At 50.8% G+C, this 18,884-nt stretch overlaps 2 protein-coding genes across 3 annotated transcripts in view; one reads left to right on the forward strand and one right to left on the reverse strand.

Annotated features, from left to right (window-relative positions):
- Positions 1 to 16,430, reverse strand: part of RRBP1 (ribosome binding protein 1) — a 47,917-nt gene extending 31,487 nt beyond the window's left edge. For both annotated transcript variants that reach the window (XM_069547762.1, XM_069547761.1), the window contains exon 1: positions 15,742 to 16,430. The gene's annotated coding sequence lies outside the window, so the exon portion shown is untranslated. The remainder of the gene's footprint in view (positions 1 to 15,741) is intronic.
- Positions 14,705 to 16,127, forward strand: LOC138416849 (basic salivary proline-rich protein 1-like). Its single transcript, XM_069546339.1, has 2 exons — positions 14,705 to 15,171; positions 15,257 to 16,127. The coding sequence occupies exons 1-2, from the start codon at positions 14,705 to 14,707 to the stop codon at positions 16,125 to 16,127; spliced, it is 1,338 nt and encodes a 445-aa protein (XP_069402440.1).
- Positions 16,431 to 18,884: the final 2,454 nt, after the last annotated feature.

Genomic DNA, 18,884 nt, shown 5'->3' on the forward strand with positions numbered 1-18,884 from the left:
TGTCAGCTTCTCTCACGGCTTAAATTACCTGGCACCCCTTCTGAACTGGTCCACCCTCCTCCCTTCTCCTCCTTGCACAGTTGCCTCTGCGCCACCAGGTTTGATGAACTTACACTCTGTCCCACCCGCATATTTATCTGTGCCCAGCATCAATACCATATTTTGGCCCACGCATCCCCTCCAAATCCCAATTCCATCGGGATTTTTGAAACAGACTGAATTTACAGATGAAGGTGGGGACAGTTGACTGTACACCATGGGAACTGTCACTGAACAGAGTGTGTAGTTGTATAGCACTCCATTTATTTAAATGTCCTTTTATATTATACTTGCAAAGAGCTTTAATGATCTCTATAGAAAGTCTTACACGTCTTTTTTTTTGTTGTTAAGGTTATTGCTATTTTTAGGTGTACAAGAAAAAGATACCTTTTTCTATTTCTAGCTACAGGCATCCAGCAAAGTTATTCATATTTACACATGTGTTGTTTACCCAGATAATTACGCTAAACTTTCCTCAAATACAGGAGTTTGCGGATTCTCTTCAAGAAAAAAAAAATTAACCTATGAAAAAAGCCAGCTGTTTCTTGCTTCCTAAGCCGTATCATTGCATCTCTTTTTCTCATGTCCCTGAGCCGGGCAAGAACTCTGAACAGGTTTGCTGGTCTTGTCGCTGAGTCTCCATTTCTGATGTGTCACTATTAGATGCTATGTTGGCAGAAAACTTTTTATGAGTATCAGGTTAGGCTGTCTTATATTCCTAGTTACCTTTCCTTTTTAATAACTGTGCATTAAGTTTGAGCAAGTGCTTTTTCTTTATCAGTTGACATTTTCTCTAGTCTGAAATAGGTTGAACTAAAATAACATACATTCTAGTGTTAACTCACAGATGGTTCTGAGTGTGCAGACACTTCTTGATGGTGGGTCTTTTCCTTCTTAATCTCTCACTAGATTTGGCCTGTTGACATTTTCCTGGGGGATTCGGGGCTGTGAGCTCTCAAGTGAGGGGAGGCAGAATCATCCTCACACTGTGCTTCCACAGTCTCAGCAGCAAGGTCGCCTCAGTCTCATAAGCTAAGGGTCACCCCTTTCCCTCTGTTCTTTCCAGATTCAGAAGAAATGGCCTGTAAAACCATCAGAGTCTGGTTTTTCGCGATCTGTCCCTAGAGGGGGAGGAGTGGGTATAGAGCTGCTTTCTTTAAAAAGTTGAAATATAGGTGCTGTATGAGATTATATAAGTTACAGAGGTACAACATAGTGATTCACAATTTTTAAAGGTTTTTTAAGTATAAAACTGCTCCGTCCATAGTTATTATAAAATATTGGTTATGCTCCCCATGCTGTACAATATACTCTTAGGGCTTGTTTTATTTCATTTTATTTTTGTAGTTAAGGCAATGGCACCCCACTCCAGTACTCTTGCCTGGAAAATCCCATGGATGGAGGAGCCTGGAAGGCTGCAGTCCATGCGGTCGCTGAGGGTCGGACACGACTAAGCGACTTCACTTTCACTTTGCACTTTCATGCATTGGAGAAGGAAATGGCAACCCACTCCAGTGTTCTTGCCTGGAGAATCTCAGGGACGGGGGAGCCTGGTGGGCTGCCGTCTATGGGGTCGCACAGAGTCGGACAGGACTGAAGTGACGTAGCAGTAGCAGTTATACCTCTTAATCCCTTCCCCTGTCCAGCCCCTCCCCCTTCCCATCCCCCCACTGGCAAACACTAATTTATTTCCTATTATCTGTGAATCTGCTTCTTTTTTGTTATATTCACTAGTTTGTTGTATTTTTTAGATTCCACACGTAAGTGATATCGCGCAGTATTTTTCTTTCTCTGTCTGACTTATCTCACTTCACACAATACCCTCTAGGTCCACCCATGTTGTCGCAAATGGCAAAATTTCATTCTTTTTTTAATGGCTAAGAAGTATTCTATTAGTATTTCACTATATACATATTATATATGCATCTGACGTCTTCTTTATCCATTCATCTGTCTGTGGACATTCATGTTGTTTCCACGTCTTGACTACTGTAATTAGTGTTGCTATGAACACTGGGGTGCATGTATCTTTTTGAACTAGTGCTTTTGTTTTCCTTCTGATACATACCCAGGAGCAGAACTTCTGGGTCATATGGCTGTTCTATTTTTAGTTTTTTGAGGAACCTCCATACTGTTCTTTTCCACAGTGGCTGCACCAATTGACATTACCACCAACTGTGTATGAAGGTTCCCTTTGGTAGAGAGCTGACTTTAACTGCTATTTCAATTTCAGTGATGATTCCAGGACCCGTTTATGGGTTTGTGATTCAATCTACATAATTAATTTTCATCACTCCTTCTTCTAACTTTCATTGGTTCATTCTGTTCTTTCTAACTGCTTGACATGAACATTTATAAACTTTCAGGCCTTTTTTTCTTTTTTCTTGCAGCAAATACTTAAGGTAATAAGTTTTCCTGTGAAGTACTACTGTAGCTTCATCCTCCAAGCTACAATGCACTATTTTCATCGGTGCTCAGTTTGAAGTATCTTCCAGTTCCCAAAAGACCTGACTCACACAGTGGCAGCGTTAACTCAACATTCCTAACATTCTTAACATTCCTAACATGTGAGGGCTTTGAATTACCATCAACAATCCTAATTCAACTGCACTGTCCATCAGAGGATTTATTCTGTGTGATACAGGTCGAAGCTTTTACACTTGTAACCATGAACCAGGAAGATAACTTGACCCAGGACACATACATGCACCCTCTTATATGCACAGTATGTATGAAAGTCAAAGTGAAGTTGCTCAGTTGTGTCCTACTCTTTGCAACCCCAAGGACTGTAGCCTGCTAGGTTCCTCTGTCCATGGGGTTCTCCAGGCAAGAATACTGGAGTGCATTGCCATTTCCTTCTCCAACAGTATGTATATGAACATGTAAATAATAAGACTTTCATGAAACAGTAACTCAGTATTAGCATGTGTCCTGCACTGGTATCTCCTAAGCCATCAACATTTTTTTGAAGTTTTTCACAACAAATTAAATTGACTTTGAGGGTCACGGCATGCTGGGCCTGCAGTCTGACAAAGCACTGGCTTGGATTATAATGTTGGGGTGTTTTGCTAGATTGTGGTCAGCTTTTACAAACATGTACTATGGGAGAGATTGCAGGCAGAAGGAGAAGAAGGTGGCAGAGGATGAGATGGCTGGATGGCACCACCGATTCAATGGATGTGAACTTGGGCAAACTCCAGGAGATGGTGAGGGGCAGGGAGGTCTGGCATGCTGCAGTCCATGGGGTTGCAAAGAGTCGGACACGACTGAGAGCGACTGAACAACCACAATGTACCCTGTGGACTGAAGACTACATGTTCCGGTGCATAACATTCTGTAGAACCCCATTCATTTTCTGTCTATTTAACCTAACAGCTATTGAGAGCTTTAAGAATCTCCCTCTATGAGCATGGATTTGTCAGTTTCTCCTGGGAATCTGTCAATCTGTGCTCTATCAGGAGGGCATCTTATTAGAATATAAAATCAGAACTGCAACATCTTCCTGATAAAGTGCCTACTATTTTATCCTCTATTATAAAGTGATCCTCTTTATCCCTAATGATTTTCTTTCACTTCATTGTCTGATTATTTTAAAAGTTACATCAATTTCTGGGGGGGTTAATATTGGCCCAGAATCATTTTCTGTTCTTCACTTGCAACCTTTCTGGGGTCATATTTTAAGTGGAACTCTTAAAAATAGCATATAGCTGGATTTTCTTTTAAGACTAGCATGGCAATTTGTCTTTGTAACTGGTGGGTCCAGTTCATCAACATCTACTGTGATTCCCTATGTATTTGGACTCATTTACACCTCATCTTGTTATTCTTGTTTACAGTACTTTTTCTTTGCTTATTCCTCATTTTCTTATTTTATTTTGCATTCCACTAGACATCTTGTCCTCTGCATTTGAAAGTTACACTCTTCTGTTTTTGTGCGTCTACGTGCAAGTGCTTTTTTAAAAAATTGTGATTAATCAAAAAAAAATTGTGATTAAAATGCCTTTTCCCGTTACATTCTCTTAACACACACACCTGACAGCAGACACTTCCCAACAAAGGAAGAACCACAGAAGCCTTGGGTCTGGGGCCTCCATGAAGGGGGGTTCCTTTCCTCCCCACCTGCTTCTCCCTCACACACACCTGGACCACCTGCAGGTACTCTGCAGTTCCAGACACTCATGCTTGTATTTCCCAAATGGTCCCCCGTCTGTCTGCCAGTCACTGCTTCCTGCGTTGAAGGCCTCCTGCATCTCTGAGTCTCCCCAAAGCACATCCTTGATCACCTGTTTCAGCAAGAATCTCCTCTTAGCAGCATTCTCAGTCCTTGCAGCCCTGAAAGGATTTCTTTTCTTCATTGTCATTCAGCATGAATGGTTAGCTGAGTACAGAATTCCATGCTGAGAGCTACTTACTCTCACTGCTTTGAAGATACTGTTTTATTTCTCTGGCTTTTTTCTTTTTTTTTTTGGTGGGGGGGTGGGGCAGGAGTGCTTAGTATTAAAAGGCCTGTTGTCAATTTATCATTTATAAGACCTTGAAAAAAAAGATCTCATTACTTTTAAGATCCATCTTTTGGGTTCTGAGGATTCAACAAAACTTTTAGGTGTGTAGTTATTTTTATCATCTAATTCAGGCTCACCATGCTTTCTCACATGTTTCATGGGTTCTGGGAAGCAATGCTCCTGCTTTTCTGCAGTAACTCCTAACTGCACCTCAACCTCTGCCACCACTCAGGAGAGATCCTTAGACCTGTGTTCCACTTCACCGATTGTCTCTTCAGCTGAATCTAACCAGCTCTGTAATCAATCAGTCCTTTGAGGTTCTTTTTCTTTTTTTTTCCAAGTTTGCCTTGTTTTTTCCCTGGTGCTATTATTGGTTTTCAGTACTTTTATACCTCTTAATAGTGACTCTGGGGGGATTTTATCAGTGGCAATCCTGTCTGGTCTGAATTTCAGGCTTGTCTCCAAAGAGCTATTTTATCTCTGCTTCAACAAGGCCTTAGGAGAAAGCAACAGTGAGGACAAATTTTTAGAGGCAGTATCATCTCCAGTCAAACATTCCCAGCCTCTCCTGCCTCAGGACAAATAGTCTTATCATCTCCATGCCCCCCCGCCCCTCAACTAGCAGCCCTTTTAGCGCAGGTTTTACATGGGAATATGGAGGGGGATTCCATTCCCTTCACACAGCTCCCACCTGGACATAAAAGCCAAAGACCCAAGACCCAGACTGGATGGTGACACCCACTCCACAGGGCCAGCTTACATCTGTGTCCCTGCCACTTACCCCCCTCCCCGGGGGCTTATGGCCTCTGGCAATCTCTTTTACTACCCTGCAAGCCCAGCTATATTTTTTAGAGAATGCTTATTTGGGCTTCCCTTGTGGCTCAGCTGGTAAAGAATCTGTCTGCAAAGCGGGAGACCTGGGTTCCATCCCTGGGTTGGGAAGATCCCCTAGAGAAGGGAAAAGCTACCCGCTCCAGTATTCCGGTCTGGAGAATTCCATGGACTGCACAGTCCATGGGGTCGCGAAGAGTCGGACACAGCTGAGCGACTTTCACTTTTGGAGAAGGAAATGGCAACCCACTCCTATACTCCTGTGTGGAAAACTCCATGGACGAAGGAGCCTGGTAGGCTACAGTTAATATGATCGCAAAGAGTCATACGTGACTAAGCAACTTCACTTCCCTTATTAACTCCATCTAACATGAAATCTTCAGATCACCTCATCTTAAATTTTAAGGGTAACCTCTAATTCTTTTTTTTTTAAACCAGAAAAACTAAGAGAAAAATTGGTAACTGAAAGATATATTCAGAAATAATATATTTCATGTTCTAAGAGGATGGAAATAACTGACTTCCTATTTTCAAGAAACAATGCTATTCATTTTAAAGAAAGCTAAAACACCAAAAATAGAAATGTACTCTATTCCAAGCCTTGGCTTATTCATTGGCCATTTCAGATTCAATTTCTTTGCCTAAGGAAAAAGAAATAAATAAATAAACCACTGACATGTTTTTGTGTTTCTCCAAAATAATAGTCTTTGGAAAAGTTAGGTACATAAATAGATCTAAATTTTCTTGCCTCATCAGTGAAGACCATACCCCACAAGGTAGGAATCAGGAACCCTGACTCCTCAAGACACACACGGGCCATTCAGACATGCAGAGTTCTTCCTGCAGCAGACACAGGGCTCCCAGGGAGTGGGATCAATGCTTTCCCACTGCGCTCAGTCTGACCCCAGCACATCCCTGCTCCTGAGCATCTCTGAATGCAGGTTCTGTTAGGGGAAGCCCACTGACTGAAGCCGCCCATGCTGGCCAGGCCCTTCAGTAACCATTCGCATGAGTTGTTTTATGACAGGAGATCCTGGTAAGGAATATGGAACGAATAAGCCACCACCATCCAAAAGAGTTCGGGAAAGGTCAAAAGGAGACACCGCCTGTCCGTCCACTTCCCAGAATCCCTCTCGCTAGCACCCATCTTGGCTGAGTGATGCAAGCACCACCAGGAAAGACTCGGAATTACAATGATTGGCCAAAGACCACCCAGAAACTAATCCCATCACCACAAAACCCAAGACTGTGAGCCTTGTGGCAGAGCTGTTCTCCTGGGTTCCCTTACCCTACTGCTCTCCACCCGGGTGCCCTTTCCCAATAAAATCTCTTGCTTTGTCAGCACATGTCTCCTCGGACAATTCTTTTCTGAGTGTCAGACAAGAGCCGGCTCTTGGGGCCCTGAAGGGGGACCTCCCCCTTCCTACAACAGTTCCGCTAAACATCGGTCAGGTGGGAACCATTGATACCACATCGCAAAAGCACAGGTACCTTGGTGGAGGAAGAAAACGCATGCCATGCAGTCTTACTGGGGAAAGGTATTTTTCTTGGTTTTTCCATTCTTACACTATTGCAAACATTGCCTCTCTTAAGTTTCATTCTCTGTTGCTGGTGACACCGACAAGTAATTGATCTTTGTTCGGTGATTCTTGCCCACCCCCCCCCCCACCCCGGGGCAACCTTGCCTGTTTCTACTAACAGTGTAGATTAAAACATTTTTTCTATACATGTAAGCATATTGCCTGTAGATCCTGTTCCTTTCTTTCCCATCTTTCTATCTTCAGCTTCACTGTTCTTGAGTGTTGGCACAGGGCAGGACCGCCAACACCGTGCATGAGAGGAGTGTCAGCAAGCACCCCATTCTTTCTCATCTCAAAGTGAAATTCCTGAGTGTCTTGCTGTTTAGTATGATGCTCAGTATAGAGCTCCTGAAGTCACCCCTTTCATCAGGTTCTTGGTTGTCTTCTTAGCTCAGTGTTGTTAAATTACATTTTCCTAAAAATTGACTTATGTTGCTAAAAGTTGTAAAACCATTGCCACGTTGGGATGAAAAAAGATGTCTATTACGTACAGTGCGGTGCAGCCTCCTCCCCTGGATCCTCCAGGTTCTAATAAACACTTAGGACACTGGTAGACTCTTATTGAGCACAAGTTGTTCATGAAAACCACTCATCTTTTCAATGTCACCACATCTGTAGTGAAGTCCCATTTGACACTCAATATTATTTTCCCTTTCCATGACCAATTTTGCTTGATACGTGTCACCATGACTCATCTTTTTTAAAAATGAAGCTCTGGCTTTGTTGAACTCCTCTGCGAGCTTCTCCCACATTTACAGCGAGGGGCTTCCTTTCTGCTGGGACAGCATTTGCTTGTGGGCAGAAATGCCATGGACAGCGGAGCCTCGTAGGCTACAGTCCCGGGGGTTGCAAGAGTCAGACAAGACTTAGCAACTAAAACACCACCACTGGTAAAATCTGACCCTTCCACAAGCCTTTTGCAAAGGCTCATATTTGATGAAGAACTCGGCAGCCAAGGACTGCCACCTCTAGGACAGGGCGAGGGTGGCGGGAGAAGTGGTAACTCAGCCTCGCCTGGTTCCTTTCTACAGTCAGCCACTGTGGACTACAGTCCAGGCTCTACAACGCTGGCGGGGGTACAACAGAGGATCAGCGCTGGGGGGAGAAGTCCGCGCTGTCAGTCATCAAAGTCAGGGGCAAGACTACACTTTACAGTGTAACTTATTATATATCGTAACAGAAGCCCCAAGTTGGAAACTACCTGAGTGCCCCTCCAGAGCGACACGTGGAGAACACAGAACACAGGGATGACCCACCACAGCCCCAGAGCACGGACAGACCTCACGTTCACATGCAATGTCAAGTGGAGACCCAAAGAGCAACACGCGTGTGAGTCCACTCCCCCCAAGTTCACCTGGGGTCGGAGGGACCCGCAAGCTAAAGGTCAGGAGGGCAGTGACCCTCCAGGAGGGGCAACAGCTGAGGGGCACCAGATGAACTGCTGGGGGATCACATTTCTTGGTCTGCTGGTTAAACAGGGTGCCACCCCCATGCACCTTTACTAAGCTGTAGACACAATGGTACATTTTGCGATATCTGTATTTTACTTTAGTAAAGAGTTTTACTTTAGTAAGGACTTTCTGGTAGCTCAGACAGTAAAGCGTCTGCCTACAGTACTGGAGACCCAGGTTCAATCCCTGGGTCGGAAAGATCTCCTGGAGAAGGAAATGGCAACCCACTCCAGTATTCTTGCCTAGAAAATCCCATGGACGGAGGAATCTGGTAGGCTACAGTCCACGGGGTTGCAAAGAATCGGACACGACTGAGTGACTTCAATTCAGTAAAGAGTTAATGCATATAAATGTACGTATGCCAGCTTGGTAGGAAAGTAAGTCCAGGTGGCTCTGGAATGAGCATCTGTGATGCCTGGCGGGTCTGTGCCGGCTCAGCCACTCCTATGCCACTCAGGTTGCTCACATGCTCTGACCACGCGGCTCCCATGAGAGGGGAGGCGGAGACCAAGGTCCTGCGGGCGGGCACTTCCTGCCTTAACTCCCCACAGCCCACACGGTCCCTGGTGGCTTCTGACACCAGGCTGTTCAGAGCAAGGCTTGGGGTTTCCAACCTAAGAGGGAAGAAGTGGCTGGGCCTGGCCATGGGTACTGCCGCCCCGTCCACGCCCGACATGTTGCTGAGACTGCCGGTTCGGCCTTGGTCACCCAGTGACTCTCCTGTACTGACTCCCTCCCCCGATCACTGTGGTTACTACAAAATTCCCCACAGGATTATCTTTCTTTCTTATGACTACAACTGGTCTAGAATTCCCAGGAAATGAAAACATACTCAACAGAAACAAAGTTACCTTTAATTCCTATGCAGGGTGAGTCTTAATTAAAAAGGAAATCAGTTTTGCCACAGTTGAGTTGAACCTTTTAACCACTGAATGAAAAGTGCCAGGAAAAGGTACCACCTGGGCTGAGGGCCAGAACCTGATCTCTCACGTTCTTCCTGAAATGACTGGGCCAGTTCCTCCCATCAGAAGGGGTTGGAGTGTAGGATCGAGTGTTCCTCTGCCTAAAAGCAAAGGCAGGAAGAGACGAGGGCTGTGGACTCAGCCTGGAAGGGGCTACGACCAGCCAGACCCCCTGCTCAAGCACCCACCTCTCAGCTTCCATGCCCCTACCTCAAGGACGCACGGTCGGGGAGGCAGGAGGTTAGCCTCATCAAGCCCTCTTGCTCCTCGGCCCCACAGAGTCTGGCTAAAAGGAGCAGGGATGGAATGCCAGTTACCTTCCTGCCACTAAGGAACGCTCTTGCTCACAAAGCACCAAATCCACCTCTTTTCGGAGGCAGCACATTGTTCAAACCAAAGAGAGTGTTTTGGCTCCTGGTAAGGGCGCGTCACCAATATGCTCAGCTGCCCCAGGAGCCAGTCTAACTCCTCAGCTTGGCCGGGAGGTAAGGATGCTCATGGCAAATTCTCCTCCCAGAACAGGCTGGTCCAGCGAGGCCCCACGTGGGTGACAAACAGCAGAGAACAGGTGGCACCGAGGCCAATCTAACAGCCTGCGGGCGAGGGTGCTGAGGGGAGAGCAGATGCCCGAGCCCACTGCCGAGGGTCACTCTAGAGCCCTGGGCTCTGCTGACCAGAGGACAGCCCACATGCGGCAGCGTGGCCACGAGGAACTATCAGCTCCCAGCGGGAGCCAGGCTGAAGGGAACCCCACCATCCCTTGGCTTTGGAATTTTATTTTTCGTGTTTATATTTGACACTCGAGGAATCCAGGCTACTTGAGACAGAATCATAATACACTCACAAAACTCGCGCACTAGAAAATCACCTCTCCATTAGCCCGGCAGGACAGGCATCTACCGTGCGCTGCTGTTCTAGGCGCCAGGGCTGCCTGGGGAAACCGAGAAGACACATCCCTGCACTGGGAGAGCTTATGCTCCGGGGATAGAAGTGACAAAGTCAGTCACACACGCAACACATCGGGTGGTGATTGTGCAGAGAAGGGGGACGGCTCATGGGGCTGTCACTGCACAGACCTGAGGACAGTAGGTGGAGTGGCCACGTGGCCGTCTGGGAACCAGTTCCCCTGGGAGAACCACAGTGCATGCAAAGGCCCGGTGGCCAGAGCACGCCCAGGAAACAAGAGGGCAGTGGTGTGACCTGAGCGGAGCGGAGGGTGGGGCCAGCAGTGAAGCAGAGGGAAGGCGGGGCTTTGGAGCGTGTTAATGCAGGGTGGCACGACCTGCCCTGGGAACAGACCAGCAGGCGAGGGTGAGGACAGAGCAGGAAGACCACCCAGAGCCAGTGAAATACACCAGGGGATAAGGGTTCCACACCCAGCCAGCCTGGGGGTACGGGGTGAGTGGACGGAGCTGGTAGGTTTGCCAGCATGAAGGATACACATATGAGAAAGCACGGAGTGAAGGATAAACCAAGGTGTGTGGCCTGGAAGATGAAGCCACCTGGCCCAGTTTCATTTTACATGAGGAGGAAACTGAAGCCCCGGGAAGGCAAAGTCATGTCCAAGGTCATACCACTTACTCTGGGGATTAGAGTGGTAAGCTGCAGCTCGGGGGAGACCCTGGTGGACTACTCAGGTCACAGGCAGATGAGTAGCTCTCAGAGGTGAGGGGCAGACAGTGCCCCCAGGGACCCAAGCAAGGTATAGTGAGGGGTGGGGGCTGGGAAGAGAGCACAGGCCCTGCTCAGGGAGGCGACTGCAGTCCACGGCTGCCACCAAGAAACAGATCCAGTGGGCCCGGAAATCCCCATTGTCCCCAAGAAAGCTTCAAAATCTAGATTTTTAACAACAGCTTCTCCAATTTTAAAAGGTGGCTCAGTGGTTTAGTAACATGGGGCTGGACAAACCTCATGCGCTGGCCAAGTGCCCTCCATGCAGGTGTGGCCCCAGCCAGGAACCAGTCTCAAGTCAGCCCAAAACACACCTGGTTCACTCACACCTCAGCCAGGGTCAGGGCACAATATTAAAGCCCTGAGTCTAAGATGGGGTTTTATTCCAACTTTGAGGCCAGTAGACGATGTTCACGATCACAATAGCTAGCTGATCACTTCCAGCATGGCCTCTCCGACCAACATGAAGGCAGCTACCAACACGAAGGCAGCTGCCAGTCACTCTGGGATCTATCTCTGTTAACTGGGTTGATGCTGCTCTACGTGCAGTACTGACATGAGGCCACTAACTCAGAAAAATTCTCTCCAAATACTAACCAATGATCCTTTCGAAGTCACATGGAATATAACAAAGTGCTGCCAATAGCCAGGGCACACCTGATGCCAGCCAAGCATCAGGACACTGGACCAGGCAGGGTTCGGAGACCGACTGCTAGTGCAGCCTTGCTAAAATAATCCAACGTAGAAATTGCAAAACCTTCTTTATAAATTACAGTTGCTCTGAGTTGCTGAGCGGGTGGGAGAGACACATCACCCATGGCACTTAAAGGAAACAGGCCATATGTGCCTGGCCTTTGGCCATGGGAGTCAGCCTGCCAGTCTCAGGAAACTCACTTGAACTTTTGAGCCTAAGGAAACAGCCTCCAAGAAGTCCCCAGGTTAATTTTCGGTAATGTCAAATGGCACTGAACTCTTGCCCAGGTTCTCTGACTTAGAATGAAATATTTACTTTCCCATATGCTTTCTGCCCAATATCTATTTTCCATGTCTGTTATACTGGGCCATTTTGATGGTGCTGCTTTTAGGCAGGAATCTCTCCAGAGCAGGACCCTGCTTCCTGCTTCTTGCACTCTAGTCAGTCCAAAAGTACTTTCTAAGGTGACATGTCAGTAGATGGACATGCATGAACTGCCATTAGTCAACTGTTCCTGACCTACAGAATGGGCACTTCACAGGGTTCAACACAACACTGTCTCTAAATGATCAGGAAAAACAGAGGCATCAATGTTCGGGGGGAGAAGGCACTGGCACCCCACTCCAGTACTCTTGCCTGGAAAATCCCATGGATGGAGGAGCCTGGTAGGCTGCAGTCCATGGTGTCGCGAAGAGTCAGACACAACTGAACGACTTCACTTGAATTTTTCACTTTCATGCATTGGAGAAGGAAATGGCAACCCACTCCAGTAGTCTTGCCTGGAGAATCCCAAGGACAGAGGAGCCTGGTGGGCTGCCGTCTAGGGGGTTGCACAGAGTCGGACACGATTGACGTGACTTAGCAGCAGCAGCAATGTTCAGGGAACACCAGCCACCTTCAGACCAGTGCTGTTCAGGACTCCCTGTGGCAGAGGAACGGATTGAAATCTGCGCTGACCATGTGGCACTGGGCACTGAAATGTGGCTTTGTGACTAAGAAATGAACTTCCGTTTAATTAAAGTTTGAATACTTCTGTGTGGCTACCCTACTGGACAGTTGTAGACAGGAGCTTTTGCAGACACGTGTGAGATTCACTCGTCTGCAGGGTATGAAGGCCCGGCACACAGGAGATGGTGAAGAAAGATGTGAGATGAAAGCATGGTCTTCACACTCACTGCCATGCTTCACACTCCCCACCTTCCTTCCACTGAAACTCTTCATGTCCAGATCGAGGTGCTCCCTTGGAGTGTGGAATTACAAGGCCTGTTGGTGAACATTCAGAAGGCTGTGCCCACATCACCCAGCAGCTGGGCAGCAGGAACTAGCCTAATGACTGCCTGACCTGCTGGGCCTCCACATTCTCACCCACTGGATGGACGCCCGAGATGGAGATCAAAGTTGTGAATCCATTTCTAAATGGTAAACCTTAAAAATCAAGTTGGGCTGAGCTTCAGTTGTCCAGTGAGACAGCTGGAAAAAATGCACCAGGTTGCTGGTCTGCCTCATTTCATCCACATTTATTCTGTTATGTTCAAAGTGTTAGTTGCTCAGTTGTGTCCTACTCTTTGTGACCCCATGGACTGTATAGACCAGCAGGCTCCTCTGTCCATGGGATTTTCCAGGCAAGGATACTGGACTGGGTTGCTGTGTCCTCCCAGCTACTAAATAAACCAGTATTCCAATCATCAAATTGTTTGCATTCAATCACTTACATGGAATTTGGTGCTGTATCATCACTATAGCCTATTGACCTAGGGCCCCCTTTAGCAAAGAGCATAATTGCTCAAATGTGACTCAGTGATTCAGGATTTATTTAAAACTCTCCCATCACCAAAAAATACTCATGCACCAAGATACCAGTCTAATCCCTTACTCTCTGTAGAGATGTTCAAAGGCACACTCCTAACTCTGAAAGGAAAGAGTTCTGTCACAGCACGGTACCTCCGGCTCTGCACACAGGACACAGTTTCTAGTCCCAGAAACACCCTTCTCATCCCCCTCTCTGGTCCTCCCCCCAACCCAATCTCAACTGGCCCAGAAACCCTGCATGGCTCCACCATCTGCCTCCAGCTTTCCTCCTTCACTTAAATAGAGAGGGATGTGGCATGTTTAGGACCTTAGAACTGGAAGCTTCTTCCTGGAAGGAACACGAACTGGCTGGCTGTGGCAGGGCTGACCTCTGGAGAGTTCACAAAGGAGTGAAGACGTCACCAGGACTTCCTGGTGTCGCGTTAAATGGAAGTCAGGACGACCCAGCACAAAGGACAGCATCAGGGGACGCAAGGTGCTCCCCAGCCACGTAGGTCGTGAGTAAAGCACACAGCTGCCCTTCTGGAAAGGCTAGACCAAAGACCTGAGTCTGTGGGGACATTCACCAGTCAAAAAGCTCTGTTAAGCTCTCTGGCTGTCCCCAACTCCAGAAAATGCCCAGACAGTTTCAGCACACCAGGCAAAACCTGGGAGGTTCCCAAGAGCCTGCAAAGTTTCATTTCCTTGGTGCTTCCTAGGCTGATGACCTCCGACCTCCAGGAGTTATTGCCAAACTGCCTTCGTTTGCACAAGGTCCCCGTATGTCACAGCACCTACCAGGAGCCTGACTGACCCCATTGTGAGTGGGTGGTTCTATCTCCAGGCCACAGATAAGGAAATCCGAGTTCAGAGAGGTTGAGAACCCTGAGCAAAGGGTCTGTGGCGTGGCACGGGGTGGGACCCAGATTCTGGGACGTGGCAAGGCTGCGTCTGCAGCGGGCTGGTTTGAGGCAAAACCAGACCCCACCTCCCTCCCGGCCTCTGAACACTCTAGAAACTCATGCAACAGTAACCTCTCACACCTGTGGCCCACTCCCACGCGTGCTGGGTCTCCACGGCTTCTCTCTTCAGCAACCCCTCTTTCCGACGTGGACCCGCACCCCGAAGTTTAAACAGCCTGGCCGACTCTCCACCATGCGGGCTTGCGGAAGCCAACCCCTTGACCATGATACCACCCAAGCTACCGATTTTTATCTGCCATCGGGGGAGGGTTCCCCGAGGCTTCCCAGATGCTGCACTGGAAAGCACGGACCGCAGCCCGCCCTCCCCAGCCCAGAGCGAGGCTGGGTGCCCCGGGCAGGAGCCAGACCGGGTGCCAGCGCCGGGCGGCCGCGCCAGGGATGCCGCTTCCTCTGGGCCTGGCACTGCCGGCCCATTCATCGTCCCCGGCCGGGCGCCCTCGCGCCGGGTCCGCGCGGCCAATCGGGAAAACGGCGCTCCCCGGCCCCGCCGCCAGGGGGAGCAGGGAGTCGCCTGCCACCCCTCCGGGAAGTTGCCACCGCGGCCCACCGGGCGTCTGGCCCTGGACGGTCCAGGTCCCCGCACGGCGGGCCACCCCCACCTCCGCGGCCCCGCGCCCGCCCCGCCCCGTCGGCGCCGATCGGCCCAGCGGAGTCGGGGCCGCAGCCCGAAGTGGGAGCGCTCAGCCCCGGCCCCCATTCAATCCCGCCCCCTCTCCCCGCCGGCCTCCGCCGCCTTCCGCCCCCCCCACCCCCAGCCCGGACTCCAGCCCGGCAACGTCATCCGGCCGCTTCCCGAAGCTTAACCCCTTCCTCTGCCAGCTGCGCGCCGCCCCGCCCCGCCGCCAACTTTCTTCGCCCAACTTCGGAGCTCGCGGGCCGGCCCGACGGCCAGGCAGAGACGAAGGGAAGGAGGGAGCGGCGGCCACGTCGCGCCGCGGGGCCGCGGCCGGTCCCGCCGACGGCGAGGACGTGGGGTTCACACAGCGGGCGCGCTCGGCCGACGCCCCCCCGCATGGGGTTCGGGCCCGGCACACGCCACCCCCCACCCCGGGGCCCACCGGGACCCCCACCTCGCCCAGGTCCGCGACCGCGGCGACGGCGGGCGGCACCGCCGCCGGGGGAGGGGCCGCCAAGGAGACGTGTCACTCCCGGCGCGGCCCGGCCCGGCCCGGCCCCGGCGCCCCGACGGCCCAGCCCGCGCGCCGCCGCCGCTGCTGCAGGGCCCGGCCAAGTTTCTTACCTGCAGCCGGAGACGCGGGAGGGAGAGCGAGAGGGCAGGAGCCGCCGCCGCCGCCGCGGAAGCGGGAGAGAGAGGAGCCGGCCAAACCTCTGCCGAGAAGCCGCCCCCTAAGCAGCAGCAGGCGCCTCGATCCCGACGCTGCCCGCCCCGTCCGCCGTCCGCTCCGGCCGCTCGCTGGCTGCGTGCGCGCGTGTGGAGTCGTGGCACTTTCTGCCTCGGAGCTGGCGAACGGCCCCCTCCGCAGGGATCGCCGCCTCCTGCCTTCCCCACCCGGGCCAGCCATTCATCGAGCCGTCTTTCCCCATTGGCTCGCACCCCGCCACTCCGTCGGCCGCTGGCCAGTCAGAGCGCCTGCGGCCGAGCCGCGGCGGCGCCCATTGGGCTAGGAGGCGGGCCTCCGCCTCGGCCAATGGGAGAGGGGAGGAGCTGCGGGGCGCCGCGGGGGCGGGGCCGGGGTAGGGGGCGGGGCGGGGGCGGGGCCGCGTGGTGCGGCGCTCTGCCCTGCGCGGGGCCGGGGCGAGGCGGGGCCGGGACGCTCGGCCACGCGCAAGGGAGGGGGCCCCGGCCGGCCCCGCCCACCCCGGGCGCGGGCCCCGCGCGCGGGCGCCGACACGGGCCAGGCTCTGGGCCGGCGGGGCCATGGAGGTTCGAATCCAGGCGGCGCTCCGCCCGCGCCCCTGGCCCGCTCCGGGCTGATGTGGCGGTGGGTGTCACCCTGAGCAGATGGTTGCGCAACACGGGAACAGTAGGGAGAAATGCTTCGTCTAAAAACCAGCTAACTTACCCCCGCAGCAGCGCCCCCTCCGGGCGCTGGATGAGAGGACAAGCCCTGCCGGCGGTCAGTCCCGAGAGGGCTCGTCCCTATGTTCATTGCAATTGGCCCCAGAAAGAATTTTCTCGAGTAAATGGAGGATCGAGGGCGGAAAGTCCAGACCACGCGCAGAGAAATGGAGGGCGGGCCTCATTTGCTCCCATTTTCAGAGTGGTTACATCGAGGCACAGTCCAGACCTCAGCTGGCAGCAAGGCCGCAATTGCAGTTCTCTTTATGACTGCAAGGAGATCCAACCAGTTCATCCTAAAGGAAAGCAGTCCTGAATATTCATTGGAAGGACTGATACTGAAGCTGAAACTCCAGTCCTTGGCCATCTGATGTGAAGAACTGACTCATTAGAAAAGACCCTGATGCTGGGAAAGATTGAAGGCAGGAGGAGAAGGGCACGACAGACGAGATGGTTGGATGGCATCACCGACTCGATGGACATGAGTTTGAGCAAACTCCGGGAGTTGGTGCTGGACAGGGAAGCTTGGCGTGCTGCAGTCCATGGGGTCGCAAAGTCGGACACAACTGAGCGACTGAACTGAACTTAACGACGTTTACGCCCGAGCTATGGGGAGGAGAGAGGTCTGAGCCAAATAAACTCGCCCACTTCCCAGAAAACTGAGCAAATCGGCTTCCTTTTGGGACTTCCTCCCTGACCCCCATCCCAGCCCCACCCCCACCCCACTCCCAGCCCCATATAAGCCAAAACACTCTCTTCATACCAAATTAATCTTTCAATTAAGATAATTTTAGGCCTGGTGTTTAACCATGATATCAGGGCCGCTTAAAAGCTAACTCTTTAAACTTGGGCCAAAGCCAGTTTCTTTGAAATTAAGGTTTCTGAGAGGCCAAGGTCTGCTGCAGGCTGTTCTGCCCCTCACTGCTTCCCCTGCCTTCCCCACCCCGCATACTCTTCACAATATCTGTTTCTTGGACAGTTTCACATACTCCCTCCCCCTTTGTCACTGGTACTGTACCCGTTGTTAGAAAGATGTGCAAAGGTAAGCCATCAGAGAATAAAGAGGGATTGGGTTGAAGTTAAACCGTTCATTCCTATTTTTAATCTCAGCAGTTCCCTAGCATATTAATGATTAATCAAGGGGAATTAACCTGGATTAGCTTTGGACAGTCAGTCTTTTTTCCAGTGGTGAACTCCACTCCACATAAAAGTCAAAAATTCCAGTTTCCTGCTGTTGTATGTTACCAGATAGTTCTAGTTGACCATGGGTAAACCAGTTAAGCTCTCTGAACATGGGTGTATCTTCTAAGACAATCACTATCCCCTCTGGGTTTTGGAGGTTCATTCTTCCATTCTTCTGTTCATTCATTCATTCATTGGTGTTTATTGAGTGCCTGGAATTCATTACCAGGCTGGCAAACAGCCAGGAGTGATACACAGACCCAGTAAAGACCCCATTACCCTGGGAAGCCTTGCTGTGGGCAGAGATCTCCTTCTTAAGACTCATTCATCCTGTTTAGATTTTCCCAGAAGCAGATCCTGACTGGGAGGGTTTGGATGCAAAGGAGTCACCTGGGAGATGATCCCAGGAAACACTAGTAGGGACAGCAGGATGGGAAGGGCTGATGAAGAGTGCAGTGTCAAGCAAGTGACCTCTGCAGGCAAGCAGGGCTCAGCTGGGCACATGGGTGCCATGTGGAACTCGCCCAGGGGTATCCCATCTACAGGGTGGGACTCCCACCAGTCCTTGTGGGTAGAGGGCTTCTTCTGGAGGGACTTTAACTCACCCAGAGTTAAAGCCAGAGACAGCCTTTCAGCAGAGAGAAGCAGCTGTTTGCAGCAAGAAGCCCTTGGCAGAGTCTGAGTGCCTGGGGCATCTGGGGTCCAGACGAGCGTCTTCTACTAGCTGTGACCCCTAGGCTGACACAGCGCCTGCACAGAGGAGGGGCTCCATAAGTGCATGTTCCATAAACGTTGTTAAATGAACCACAGGGTTACAAAGTCCTTGCGAGTCAAGGGTATTTACAAATAAAAGAGCTTTCTGTCTGCTCCCTCCTGTGATTGACGCCTGGTTTGGCCCCAGTGCAACATATGGTTTAGCATGGACGAGTGGCCCGGCCTTTGCCTTCTCCTTTCTTCGGTCCCTGCCCCTTGTCCAACCTCCATAAGGAGGTCACCCCCAACCTCCAATGCACCCCTCGTCCAGCCTGACCTTCCTTCACAGCCACTGCTGTGCCCATGGACCTAGCCTCAGCCTGGTCCCGCCTCCGCAGTACATCTCAGCCCAGTGCTCGCCCCAGGCATGTCTGTGGAAAAACAGGAACTGAGCCAGGACTTGATGGACGGGGGTGCTTGTGAGGGAG

The sequence above is a fragment of the Ovis canadensis genome, chromosome 13, assembly GCF_042477335.2.
Source record: "Ovis canadensis isolate MfBH-ARS-UI-01 breed Bighorn chromosome 13, ARS-UI_OviCan_v2, whole genome shotgun sequence".
Lineage (NCBI taxonomy): Eukaryota > Metazoa > Chordata > Mammalia > Artiodactyla > Bovidae > Ovis > Ovis canadensis.